We start from the raw sequence: 13,375 nt of genomic DNA, 5'->3' as shown, positions 1-13,375 counted from the left end.
TTTGCCTCCATGGTTTCTGATGAGAAATCTGCATGCAATCTAATTGGGACCCCCTTGTACATAACTCATTACTTCTCTTGCAGATTTCAGAACGCTGTTTATCCTTTGTATTTGATAGTGTGATCAATGTATGACGGGATGTATTTTTCTTCATGTTTATCATGTTTGGTGTCCTCTGGGCTTCTTGGGTGTGAATATTCACATCTTTTGTTAAGTCTGGGAAGTTCTCTGTCATCATTCTTTTGACAATTCCTTCTGCCCCCTTATCTCTTTCTTCTCTCTCTGGTACTCCCATAATGTGTATATTCGTGCATTTGGTGGTGTCTCAGAGGTGCCTATGACTATTTTCACTTTTAATATTTCTATTTTTTTCTTTCTGCTTTTCAGTCTGACTCATTTCAAGTGTCACCTTCAAATTCACTGCTTCTTTCCTCTGTCAGATCCAGTGTACTCTTGAAACCCTCCTGGGCATTTTTCATTTTATTTATTGTGGCCTTCAACTCTAGTAGTTCTGTTTGGTGTCTTTTAAAATTTCTCTTTACTAAGTCTCCTAAATTTCCTATTCATTGTTTCCCTGATATCCTTTCATTTTCTCTTCACTTTCCTTTATAAACTTGAGCATTTTAAAAATCATTTTTAATAGGCTTTGTTTGATATGTCCACATTCTTGTCTTTTTCATGGGTGTTTTCTGTATTTTTATCCTATTCTTTTGGTGGGGCTATCATTTCCTGTTTCTTTGTCTTGTACTTCTTTGCTGCACACTGCAAATATTTTAAAATGTTAACTCTGAGATTTATTACCTGAATGTTTTTTTCTTGGTTTTGTAAACAGCTGATGATAAGACACAGATTTTCTCACACTTTCATCCTATCAGGAAGTCTGCAGGATGAATGCCATGTGCATGGTTTTCCCTGTATTTCTGGGCCTCTCTCTTGCCCTGGGCTTTTGTTTGTTAGTTGTTTTGGAGTTCCCTTGTTTACATGAGTTTGGTTGTCCCCTCTGTTTCCTGGGAGAGAGTCTTCTCTCTCCTGGGTGTTTGAAGATGGCTGGCCTTTTCCCCAGACTATTTGCCTCTCTATTTTCTTACACTCCTTTTATTCTTCCAAGCCACTTTTGCATGGAAGGCAAATCCTGGAAGGTGGGCACATTGGAGAAGAATTTCCCAAGTCAGTTTTTCCTAGCCAAAAAAGGGCCAGAGCTGGAGGAAGGGGGCAGACAAGCTCTAAATTGCCCAGGGGAGGGTATCAGAAAGGATGCCAAGAATATCTCCAATAGCTCCCCAAAGCTGGCTTTCCTGGCATGCCCAGCAAATGCAGCCCTTCAGCTAACTGGCCCCCACAGCCCAAAGGAAGCATAGCACCTTTAAGACTCCATCATTTCTGCCCCTGTAGGGAAATTTGAAACAAGGGCTGCCTTCTCAGTCAGGCCCCCAGTGATGTGAATTCTCTAATCAAAAGTTATGATCAGAGATCAGCTGTGCCCACTCCTGTTCTTTGGGGAGAATTTTTATGTCTTTTCTGTCTCCAGTGAGCTAGCCAGGGTCTGAACCCCAAAGTGGCCTGCTGTCAGAGTGGGATGATGGGCACTGATAACTACTGCTGTGCTGAGAGAATACTTTAATGTTCTGTTTTACCCTGATTTAACAGCTTCTTCGTCCTGCTCTTCCCTGGATGCTATATAGTGTTCTTCTGGCCTCTGGAATTTCAAAATAGTTGTTTCAGACAGTTTTTGGTTGTTTAATGGATGATTTGGTAGAAGGACCCTATTCTGCCATCTTTCTACAAACTTCTGTAGGGTAAAGATACTGTTTTTTATTCACCCAGAACTTATAATGGCACCAGGTATATAGCAGATGTTCCATTAACATTTGTTAAAGGAGTTAAAGATTGCTGAGTATCATCTCCCCCTTCAGAAGAAAATGAGTAACACTTCTAGGCATTCTTTGTTCATGAAGAATGACTGTGATGTCCAGTCTCCATCATATGTTGGTCATCACATGGGCTGGGATAGAATTTGGATATCCTGATCTCATTAATCTCATCAGTGTAAACTTCATAGCTAAATAAGTGCAAGGAGAAAACGTACACGACAAAGAAATAAATAGGTTTGGAAATGTGAAGGTAAATTTTGTTTAATGATCCTTCAAGGCCATCCTCTGACACCTGGACAATGCTGATTGCTAATACCTGAACAGAAATTTAGTGCTTAAAGGCAGTCTTCCTGGGTGATCCAAGAGATTAGCATCCGAGCTGCAGATACCTTCTGGGAGAGCTCTGTAGAAATTTCCACAACTGTCCCATTGACAGGTAAGGATTATGCTCTATCTGGCTCCCAGATAAAGATAATCTTCTTTCCTATGTGGATTAATATATAAACTGAGAGGATATAAAGGGCTAAACAAAGTGGACTGTGGCTTTAGAAGATACGCTCAAAGGAAAAAGAGGAATAATTATGTTCTGGGTGCATTCCTGGGTTGGTGTCTACAATTTGCATGTCTTTGAGAGGTTTTCTTAAGTTGCGTGATGACTAGCTCTGCCCATCTGGTAGTCATCTCAATGAAACTTATCTGAATTACTCTTAGTCAACTGAAGCTGTTGAAGCAAATCTTAGTGATTGCATCAACCTCTGCTGTGAATTAATGAGCACAGGCACTGTCCCCCCATGTTTGCCTCCCTCCCCCACATTAAGGATCACTTCTGGTATATAGTTTAAAAAGAAGAATGCATTTGACACCATTCAAGAGAAAATCCAATTTTGCTTCAAAGATTTTCAGTGTCAACCTTTTCACTGCAAAATTTACCTAGTGCCTGAATAGTCTGCATTCCTCTTGTGCTGTCTATTCAGCATTACTTTCAATTAATTTCAGTCTGAGCTAATCATGATTGCCAGCTATTGAACGAATGCACCACTTTCTGTAACTTCTCTGTGATAATTTAAACACTGTAAGCAGTTTTATTGCATTCTTTTTCTTCCTAAAAATATTCAATCTTTGCAGAGCCCAATCCAAAGGAAAGGAAGAAAATGATTTCACGTTGCATGGGCTATCAAACTTCTTGAACACTTTTTCTAATTCTGAATAACTCAGTATAAAAAGTTCATTTGAAAATGAACCTCATCATTGACTGCATTCTATTTACTTGCTAACTTTATTTTGGAATCTTGACAAAGATAGTATGGGGCTATCTCAAATTAATGTTCCAAGGCAATTAACAATCCAATTAGTTTATTTGAAAGTCTTTAAAGTAGTTAATATGGGGTGAGAAGTAGGTCATGAACAAACATTTAAAATTACTGTCCCTTAAAAACTTTTTTACCTGCGAAAGACGAAGTTTGCTGTTTACCTGGCATGACTTGTTTTCTGCCATATTGATTTCTGAGCTCTAAAGGTATTGGTGAATGGGGATTTGGCATTTCTTTCTCCAACTGAGTGATAGCCATTTTTCCCTTTCTATCAGGTTGCCAAAATCCTCTTCCAAGTTCTTTCTAATGTTCTAAAACACTAATTAAAAAAAAAAAAAAGATAACTATCAATCAGCATAATATTGAAGATTTTCCCAATGTTTGTAACTAGCGCCAAGACAAGTATAGACAGGACCATAATTTCTTACCCATAATTCTGAAATCTAGAAATATCCGAAGAGTAGAAGTTTTTTCATTACCTTTGGGACAACTTAATTTGGTGGCAAAACTTAACCTGATTTGATGCACAGCTTTTATATTCTATAATATTCTTCTATAGTGTAACTATTCATATCTGTTGCTGAAGAAGTTTTAATGTATTTTAAACAGTGTGGTCCCAGATTCTCTTGTGGGTTTTATTATACCATAGATACCTTTATAAAACCTGAAAAATTATGACTGTTGAAATAAATCTGGCTCCAAGGGTTTGAGTTAAGGGATTGAAACTGTGACAGTCATGTGTTTTCACTTACCTGGTAATTTTAAGTCAAAGTCATTGGGCAAAGGGAAAGACAAAACCAGGGATGAGATTTTAAAGGGTCAACAGCTGCAGTGACCTGGTTTGCTCTGTACTTCAACAGCAAGTTTCCTGACAACCACGAGCATCCCCATGTGAACACCAGTCTCCCCTGGCAAGAATATGAAATGAAGCTCAACCTGTTACCAACATATTGCTTTATTTCTTGGTGGTAGTAAATTAAGGCTTTCTAGAGTCATACAGCACGCAGTGATTTGAACATAGAATTAAAAAAAAAAAAAAGAGCATTCAATTTAGCAGAGCCAGGAAGGAAGCAATGTTTTACAACAGATAAATTTCCTAATGAGACCTTTTGCTTGGTCTCTAAAAATTTGCAGAGTTGTTTCCCCAGTAACCTCCATCATAGATTCCTACCGCCAGGGGGAGCAGAATGGATGAAGAGAAAACTGGGAGAAAGGGAGAAAGTGGAAAGAGAGTATGTCCTGGGCAATCAATGTGAAAAGTCTGCTTTGTCTGGTATTTGGAAGAGGGTTTAGGTGATGTGGTCAAGTGGCGGCAATAAAGAAATTCATCATGAGATAACCCTTCTCTGTTTCAGGGCGCCATTTTGGATATCCCTTCTTATTCCAGGAGTATTAAATTAGCTCACTTGGAGCACCCCAATGCCAAGGGTTAGGGGCAATCCTGTGGGACTCTTAAATCTTGAAATGTTGGACAGGGTCACAAATCACAAAGCTGGGGATTCCAACTTCAATCTCCTTCACCTTTCTCAATGTATGGCCTTCTCTAGAGACTGTTTCCAGATGGGCAATTCCTAGCCTCCACCTCCAATCCATGGCACACGGCTTTGATTGCATATTTAAGCTGGTGATGTTGATTGAACAAGAGGCCATGATTCCTATGACACGTAAAACAACCTCCCGGGCAGATACCACCTCACTCTAACTCTACCTTCCCAACATAAGACAAAGGAAGCGCATGGGAGCCTACAGTGGGAGTGCAGTTGTCGAGCGCTGTGTAAGCCTGATCAGAAACAAAGTCAGCATGATTGGTTTGGACATCAGAGGTTCTGTGTTTGGATGGAAGACCCTGTTAAGAAGGAAATGCAGATGGGCTATTTCAACAGTGATGAAGAAGGAACTTGGCCACAGAATAATTTAGGAAAGGCCGTATGTATATTAAGAAAAGGCATCTGAATGCCAGTAGAATTTCTTCTGGCTTCCTGATTCCATACAAATGAGGCTAGTCAATGGATTTCTATCCAATAGGACCATTTGAAATTCATATTTGGCAAGGATTTTAATGTTCTATTCCAAGAGCCTGGTAGGTCTTATCAACGTGTTCCCCCTGCCATTTGTCTGGCATTTCTGTGTACACAGCATTTAAAACATCTGGACTTCTGCTTTCCATTTTTTGAAGGAAAACATGCAAGCAGTCTCAGGGGGAGGCACACAAGGTAGCAATGTGCATAATAAACACTTACAAACTTAACCCCAACAGGCTTCATATAATGAAGTCTGGGTGCATAAAGAAGTAAAGAGATGAGAAAAGCAGCATTGCAATCTGAATGACAAGGAATTGAGGAACCAGTCCCTGGCAGCTGGAGGACAGATGTGCCTGTTGCATGCCACATGTGCCTTAGGGGTATTAGAAAAATCTTTGAGGACATGGGTTCACTTGGGCCTTGCTTGTTGATTAAAAACTGTGTCTTTCCTCTGATTTGAAAGCACCCAGACAGGGCAACTTAACTGTGGGATGTGGGATCTGCTGTGATTAGGACTTCCCGGGGCCTTCCTAAGCTGGTACGGAGAGGGGTAAAGTGGAAGGTCCAAGTGCATAGATGCCATAGTGTCCAGCAAGGCAGAGATGATGGGCAAAAGACACCCCCCAGCCTCCCCAAACAAACAAACAAGGACATGGGCGAGGTTGAGATTGGACCAAAGGACAACTGGGAACCTTTGTGCACTGACAGCAGGTCAGAATCTCTGGGAAACACAGGCCAGCTACAGAATCAGTGCTCTTGGAAGAGGTAGATTCCCCGTGAGCGTCATGCCAGGGTGCTTCTGTTCCTCGGTATCGCTGGTCCCTCAATTCTAAAATGGGCACGAAGCTTATCCTCGAGCTGGAAGCCCTGATTCAGTGCTGGGCGCTGGGACCGGGAGAGCTGAAGTGCTTTGCCCAAGGTTCCATAGTGGAACTGGGGAAAGAGTGCAGTTCTCCTCCTCTACCGTGATGCTCGCTAATGGATCCTTTAAACAGGTTTGGGAAGCATTTTGTATACATAAAGTGCTATGACGTTTATTTATTTGCTTGGGTGTGGGCTTGAAGAGTGTGGTTAGGCCAACCAAGCAGCCTGAAGAGGAGGCTACAGAGCTCATTGTTATTCGGCTGCTTTGTGGTGGAGGCTGCTGTTTCTGGGGTGGGGAGGCATGGTGTGTGGAGGTCTGGGGGAGGCAGGGAACAGGGCAGCGAGAGAGAGGGGCAGTTTCTACCGACTCTTAATTAGCCTGCTGAGCTTACCTCTTTTGGACCAAGAGAAACTCTACAAATAACCCGATCCCAAAAAACTGTTTCCTGTAATGGAAACGTGTGGCTTTTTCCTTCTTTCCTTTGACCTCAGTTGCCCATGAGAAACTTGGGAGGGGGTGAGGGAAAGGACAGAGCCGTTAGGAGTGGGTGGGTGCCCTGTGCTTACATATGCTGCTTTTTTTTTTTTTTTTCTTTTCGTTTTGTTCACGTTTGTAGGAAAACAACCGCCGGGCGGCAGGCGTCCTGTTCAGAAGAAGGCGGGGTTGGTGTGCTCGATGACGCAGCGCTTGCAGTGGCGTTTCACAAACCGCAGGGCCTCCACCGAGACCTCGCAGTCCTGGACGTTGAGCATCTGCAGGTCAAAGCAGTTGGCGGCCACGATCTGCAGGCCCTGGCCCGTGATGCTCTCGCACGACTTGAGGCTGAGCCGCTTGAGGTTGAAGCAGTTCAGGGCCAGGCACTCGAGCCCCGTGTCGGACACCAGCGGGCACTTGCCGATGTCCAGCGACTTGAGCTTGGCGCAGTTCTTGGCGAGGTACTCGACGCCGTGGTCCGTGATGCCCTCGCAGCCCCGCGCGTTGAGGTAGCGCAGCTTGCCGCAGAACTTGGCCACGTAGCGGATGCCCACGTCGGTGACGCGGGCGCAGTGCGCGATGCTGAGGTACCGCAGGCGCGCCTCCAGCTTGGCGATCTCGCGCAGGCCGAAGTCGCTGACGAAGCGGCAGTCGCTGACGCTCAGCTCCTTGATGGACGTGCAGTAGATCATCAGGTAGCGGAGGCCCTCGTCGGTGAGGCGGACGCAGCGGCGCAGGTACAGGTGCGTGAGCTGCGTGCAGTGCGCGGCGATGGTGTGCAGGCCCTCGTCCTCCAGCACGAAGCAGTCCGTCATGTCCAGGTAGCGGATGGAAATCTGTTTGCCATGCAAGGGGGACAGTTTAATGGAGGCCTCCCGGGTCAAGCTGATGCAGGTCACTTTGGAGCACCCTACACAAAAAGACAGAACACACGCTCAGAGGCCCCACTGCGGACGGGGGGAGGGGGGGCGCGCTCGGGGGTTCCCGGGACTGATTTCTACCCCGTCCCCAAGCTGGTCCCAGAGTTACCTCGTCTTGCCTTGGCTCCCACCGAGCATGAAGGCGAGAATGGTTTCTCCATTTTCATTAGATTATTGAAATATTATGATGATCTGGGTTTCAGGAAGATTCCTGGGCATTAAGGAAGGCCAGGGTTCCAACTCCTGATCCATTCCTAGTGGCCTGACAAGGGGGCAAATGAATCCTTCCGAATGTTTTTTTTTTTTTTTTTTTTTTTAAATCTCAAAAGGGATATAGTCATATTCCCTACAAGATATTAGGGAAGATAAAATGGAACAATGTGCCTAATCCTGACGGGAACGGTCTGGAAACTCACTAAAGGTTAGTTCTTGCCCACACTGGTCTGGTACTTCTGGACCACAGAAGGAAGAGGCAAGAGAGACGGTTTCAGATACCACTTGGGAGCCTGAGCTTGTGTTGCTGAGCTTGTGTTGTTGGGGTGGGAGTCACATCGGGGTCAAGTCTACTTTTTTTGGCCTTTAGGCAGGTTGTTTAATTTTCCTGACTCTGCACACTGTCCGCTAGGAAAGTGGAATAGCTGGCATGTCTCCTTTATAGGAGTATAATGAGGATGCACTGATATCATGGATGTAAACTTACCTTAAAAACTCTCTGGGAAAGACAAGTGTCATTATTCTAACTGTTGAATCATTCTAGGAAGAACACCTGTGTCATCTGGACTAATGCTACAACCCTCAAGCAGTCTACCTGCCCTGCCTTCTCCCATCTCCCCAGCCTACTCTCCACAAGCTGCCCAAGGGATCCTGGAAAGCATAACTCAATTCCTGTTACTCATCTTCTCAAAGACTCCTGATGGTGCTCCGTCTCTCCAAGTGCAAAGGCTGACATCTAACGGGGCTCCCAAGGACCCTCATGACTAGCCCACGCTCCTGTCCTCTTGGACCTCACCCCTTTACCTTGCTCCTCTGGCCACACTGGCCTCCTTACTGTTTCCCAAACCCCTCAAGTCCTCTTCATTCAGAGGGTCTTTGCCCTGGAAAGGGCTTCACCGTAGAGCCCAGCGCATCCTCCTCCACTTTCTGTAGATGTCTGTGCAAATGTCAGTTTATGGAACAATTCTCCACTGACCACCCCATTAAAAGCTGGCATCCTCTCCCTACTCCCCGGTAGCTTTATTACCCTTTAATCATTCTGTGACATATGTGTGTGTGTGTGTTCAATTTGTTATTTGCTGTTTCCTCATTCTGGAATGTAAGCTCCTGACAAAAGGGATTCTGGGCAGGTCAAAGCCGTATCCCTCAAGCCTGGTTCACAGCTGATGCTCAGTATTTTGTTGAATGAATGTAGAGTCGAATCTTCTACAGGAGGACCAGATGGGATAATACAACTTCTGAATTTGGAATGTCCTCAGGAGTTTGACCTCGGCTGGACTCCCATTTTATAGGTAAGAGAATTAATGCCCAGGCAGACATCTTTAGGTGCTTGCTAAACACTGTCTCAGGCCTCTCTTTCTCTAAAAACGTACATGTATAAATTATATATATATATACACACACATCATATATAATAATTATAAATTTCTATATCATATATGAAATGTCATTTCATTGCATATGCTGTCATTATGTATTATCTATAAATATGTACAGCATATTTATAGCATATAAACATAAATACCAAATATGCATACATAAATATGTATTATACAAATAAACCTATATATATATCATTCCACTGCACAGACTGTGCATATATTTTTTTCATTTTCTCTCTGTATATGTGTTTTTGCATTTCTGCTCTGCTCATCTCAGATTCCGCTGGCAGTTCTAAAGCCAGGTGCCTCGGTGCAAGCACTCCGCTCCCTTAGCTGTTCAAGGCAATATCCAAGGCTTCCCAGCAGCCACACGATAGTGCTGAAGGGGCCATTCCTGCCATCTCTTGGCAAGCTGCCCAGGAAATTCTAATAAAATTCAAGTCCTGGGAATAATGAGGTTAAGAAAGCCCACGTGCCACCAAGTCAAAGAATTTCAGTAAGGAATTAAACATACCATCCGGCACTCGAGAACCCAAATGCGGTTTCTCAGAGGCTGCCCACGCTGCTCCAGTGAACCCTGGTCTGCTTTTGTAGAGGGTGGGTAGTGCCCCTCACCCTTAGCTCTGAAAGCTCCCTTCATTTCCAGTCTCTTTCTTTGACTGCCTGCAATCCTGCTTACCTTCCAAAGGTGATTACTTAATTTATGCTTACAATAGTGGTTGCCTGTGTATACACTTAGTTTTTCAAGCTCATCCCTAAACAGTTAACTTAAGTCCCCTCCATCCCCCTTTAAAAAAAAATCTAACAAAATATCAATCTGCTACATTCCAGAAAGGATACTATATTTGGTTCAGGAAAATACATACCTTGATTTTGAAAGAGTGTCTCCAATTTAATAAAATACTAGTTTTAGCTCAGTTTTGGTGAGGAGACATACTTATATGCTTATTATTTTATTTATTTTATTTTTTAATTATTAATTTAGAGCAATACTTTTTAAATTGTAGATTTAGCCTAATTCTTTAGATTTGCAAAATTTTGGTTAAAAAGAAAATAAATTGGTTCCTGGCTTAGTAGATAATATATATGGCTAGTTCATGTATTCATTCAGTATAGGCATGGAAAGAACTTTAGAAATCATCCAATTTAATCTTCATTTTAAAAAGACATAGCATCTCTAGCTCACTGAGATGATGATTTGCAGAGTTAGATAAGGAGAAAAGTTTTTTTCTTCCTAACCTAAGCTTCAATTTTAGGAGGGAAGGTAAGAAATGACTAGGATATAGCATAAAATTGATGAATTGTATGAGGGATTTATAGAAGATGTGGCCATGAAGTGAACATTCAGATGCTGGGGGAATTAGAAGTGTTTGTGGAAGTGGTAAGATCTCAGGAGATTCTTGAAAGAGAGGAATAATTTGGATTTTCAGGTATGGAATAAAAGGTAGCCCAGGTAGTAAGGTGGTAGCACAAGCAAACCCAAGAGACATGACAGCATAGGGCATGCCCGTTAGGGGAGAGCAGTGTGCACAGGTGGAACTGAGGGTGGATTTTATTGGAAACTAAGACAGGTGCCTGCCATAACTACCAGGCAAGGAGAAGGAATATTATACAACAGGTCATGGACAATATAGATTAATCAAATCTGTGGAATTTCTTCAATTAATTCCAGATTTGGTTCTGCTTTCATGAAAATGCTCTTAAATACCACTTCCTTGCATTATTTAAGTGATTATTTCTACCTTCTTTGGGATGCAAGACGGACCAACTGCTGACTTCCAAGCTTGTTAATTACAATGATCAACAACAACTCTGATTCATTAAGTGCTTACTACATGGTTCTTAGCAGAACTTTCCTGTGAGGACTTAACATGTATTAACTCATTTAATCTCCCCAACCACCCCATTTTTACTGGTGAGGAAATCTGAATTAATGCACTACCAATTCCTAAAGCTTGCTTGGAGTGTTTACCAGTGGCAATTTTGTTTCAACCTTTTAGAGGTCAAGGCCACTATTTTGGGCTCTAACATCCTTTGTTCATTTAATTACAATATCGTAAAGTGCAAAGAAAAAATATGCCTTTTCCTGCCTTTATGAAGCTCAGAATTGAATTGAGAGAAAGGAACCTGGAAATATACAAACACCCAATTGCAAAACCTAGCAATGCTCTACCTCCTCACGTTCAAAAGGCAGGATGCCAGGAGGAAACACAAGTGACTGGGGGTGAGTGGATAGGGAAAGTCTTCCTTGGGTGATGCTTGGACTGGGGCCTGAGCAATGAGAAGCCTGTTTAGAGAGTTGGAGGGGGGGGGAATGGGGAACAGCATGGCAAGTCAGCGACGTACCCATATATCCCAGTGTGTGCAGGTAGGATGTATCTGGGGGAAATGCAAGGGGTTCAGTGGGAGAGAGCCTGGGGCTTACATAGAAAAGGGGCGAGTTCTGAGAAGGGGAAGCTTACTGGAGGTCTTACATGCTTTGCTGAGGAACATGAATTTTTCCGATAGGTTATGGGAGGCCATTGGAGATTTGCCCTGAGTGGTCCAATTTGCAGTTTGGAAAAAAATCTCTCTGGAGTTAGGTTTTGTGGATGGTGGCTTTAGGGGTTGACATGGGACTAAGGAGACTAGTTGGTGAGGAAAGAATCCAGGCAAGGAGCTGGAGGAGAGGGACACACTCAGGGTACTGAAAAAGGAGAATCAGCTGGTGGGATATAAGAGATTAGGATGAGAGTGAAGGATGACACCCAGATCTCCAGTTGGGGAGGGTCTTTTAGGAAAAATTTCATTGGCAATTTGCCAAAGAGACCATAATTATAGTATTTTATACTTAAAGATGGTTTGAATTCAGTATATTCCATTGATTATTAAGTACATTCTTAATACATGCTAACAGGTGAAACACCTCTGCTACTTAAAGTGATTTTCAATGACTTGAAAACAGCTTTCAAGACAGGCATTTCTGCCTTGTTGGGAAAGACAGGCAGTTTCGTGTCCTCCAGGGGAGTTCAGTTCTAGACCAGCAGATGACATTTCCAAAGTCATGTTTACTGTCATTGAGAAGATGGCCATTGTCAGTAGCCTGCTGTAAAAATCAAGGAGAAAGAGGCATAGGTGAAGTCAGTTCTGGCAGCCCCTGCATCTCTCCACAGCCACATTGTTTCCAGACACTCCCTCAGAACGGGAGGGCACTTCTCAGAGGTGGTGCTGACAAATCTATGCTTATGGCTTGCTGGGTCTTCCAAATCCACTTGGTGGTAAACTCCCTCCCCCTTGCCTGGAATTCTGTGTTCTTCCCTTGGGGAGCCTCTGATTTCCCTTGTTCCAGTTTCTAAGAATGTCAGATCCCAAGGGGTCCTTGAGAGGATATACTTGAATGAAATATACGTGAACCTGGAAATGAGGATGATAGAGAGCAAGGCCACCGAGGCTTCACTAATGGTTAGGGGTCAGTCATGCTGCAACCCCAGGGATTTCCATCCCCTGACAGCCAAAGCTGTCCCTGCTCTTCTGAATTCCAAAAAGACTCCCAAAACAAGGCTGGCTGCTGTGCAGCCTATCTAAGGGTGCACGGAAAACCCCTTTCACAAAGATGGGGATTCCCAAACAAATCACTTTCTGTAACCGAGAAAAGGACAGGAAATGAGGGGTTTATAAAATAGGTCCACAATGCTCAGAATCTTAGAACGTTAGAGAACACTGTCCTTTGCCTCTTTTTCTTTTTAATCGGAGAGGAAACACATTTGGAAAAGCTGCGAATTGTCCCAAATCACAAGGCTTTGGAACTAGTTTCCACCACATCACAATGCTTTCTCTTTCCAGAATTCCTTGGAGGAAAAATGTAAGAAAACCTCCTGGTTTCCTGTTTCTTTATGCCAACGACTGCTCACGGCTAACTGAACATACGGTTGCTATGGTTTTGTCCTGAAGCCAGCTGAAGAAGGGGGAGCAACGAGTTGCTTTCCAGAAAGGAAAAGAATCTGCACAAAAGGATTGACTGTCATCTGAAATATTTTCAGATGTCAGCTTTCGAAAAAGCGAGCAAACTGAGAGAGCCGGATTTTACCTCAAGATTTTGTTAGAGGGTATCATTTACCTCAGATACTTGTAAATCCCAAATTCGGCTTATTCGCCTGTCAAATTGGTTTTCACTTCTCGACCCCTCCCTGAGGTTGTGGCTCATGCTGTCCATTTCTTTAACTCCCTGGCGCATCTCACACATTTGCGCCTCTCAAATGTCCACCCTTTGACTGGCCAGCGGAGGAGATAAAGCCTTAAAGACCGTTAGTCCGGTAGGATTATGTCTGGCGCCAAAGTGT

General features: G+C 43.3%; 1 protein-coding gene across 2 annotated transcripts in view; it reads right to left on the bottom strand.

The window, feature by feature from the left end:
* Window positions 1-4,120: 4,120 nt before the first annotated feature.
* FBXL7 (F-box and leucine rich repeat protein 7) overlaps window positions 4,121-13,375 on the bottom strand; it is a 420,297-nt gene continuing 411,042 nt past the window's right edge. For both annotated transcript variants that reach the window (XM_012523463.4, XM_058307145.2), the window contains exon 4: window positions 4,121-7,451. In XM_012523463.4, coding sequence (XP_012378917.1) covers window positions 6,715-7,451 — 737 coding nt within the window. In that variant the 3' untranslated portion in view covers window positions 4,121-6,714. The remainder of the gene's footprint in view (window positions 7,452-13,375) is intronic.

This window comes from Dasypus novemcinctus, chromosome 2 (genome assembly GCF_030445035.2).
Source record: "Dasypus novemcinctus isolate mDasNov1 chromosome 2, mDasNov1.1.hap2, whole genome shotgun sequence".
Taxonomy (NCBI): domain Eukaryota; kingdom Metazoa; phylum Chordata; class Mammalia; order Cingulata; family Dasypodidae; genus Dasypus; species Dasypus novemcinctus.
This window is presented reverse-complemented; position numbering and strand designations above follow the sequence as displayed.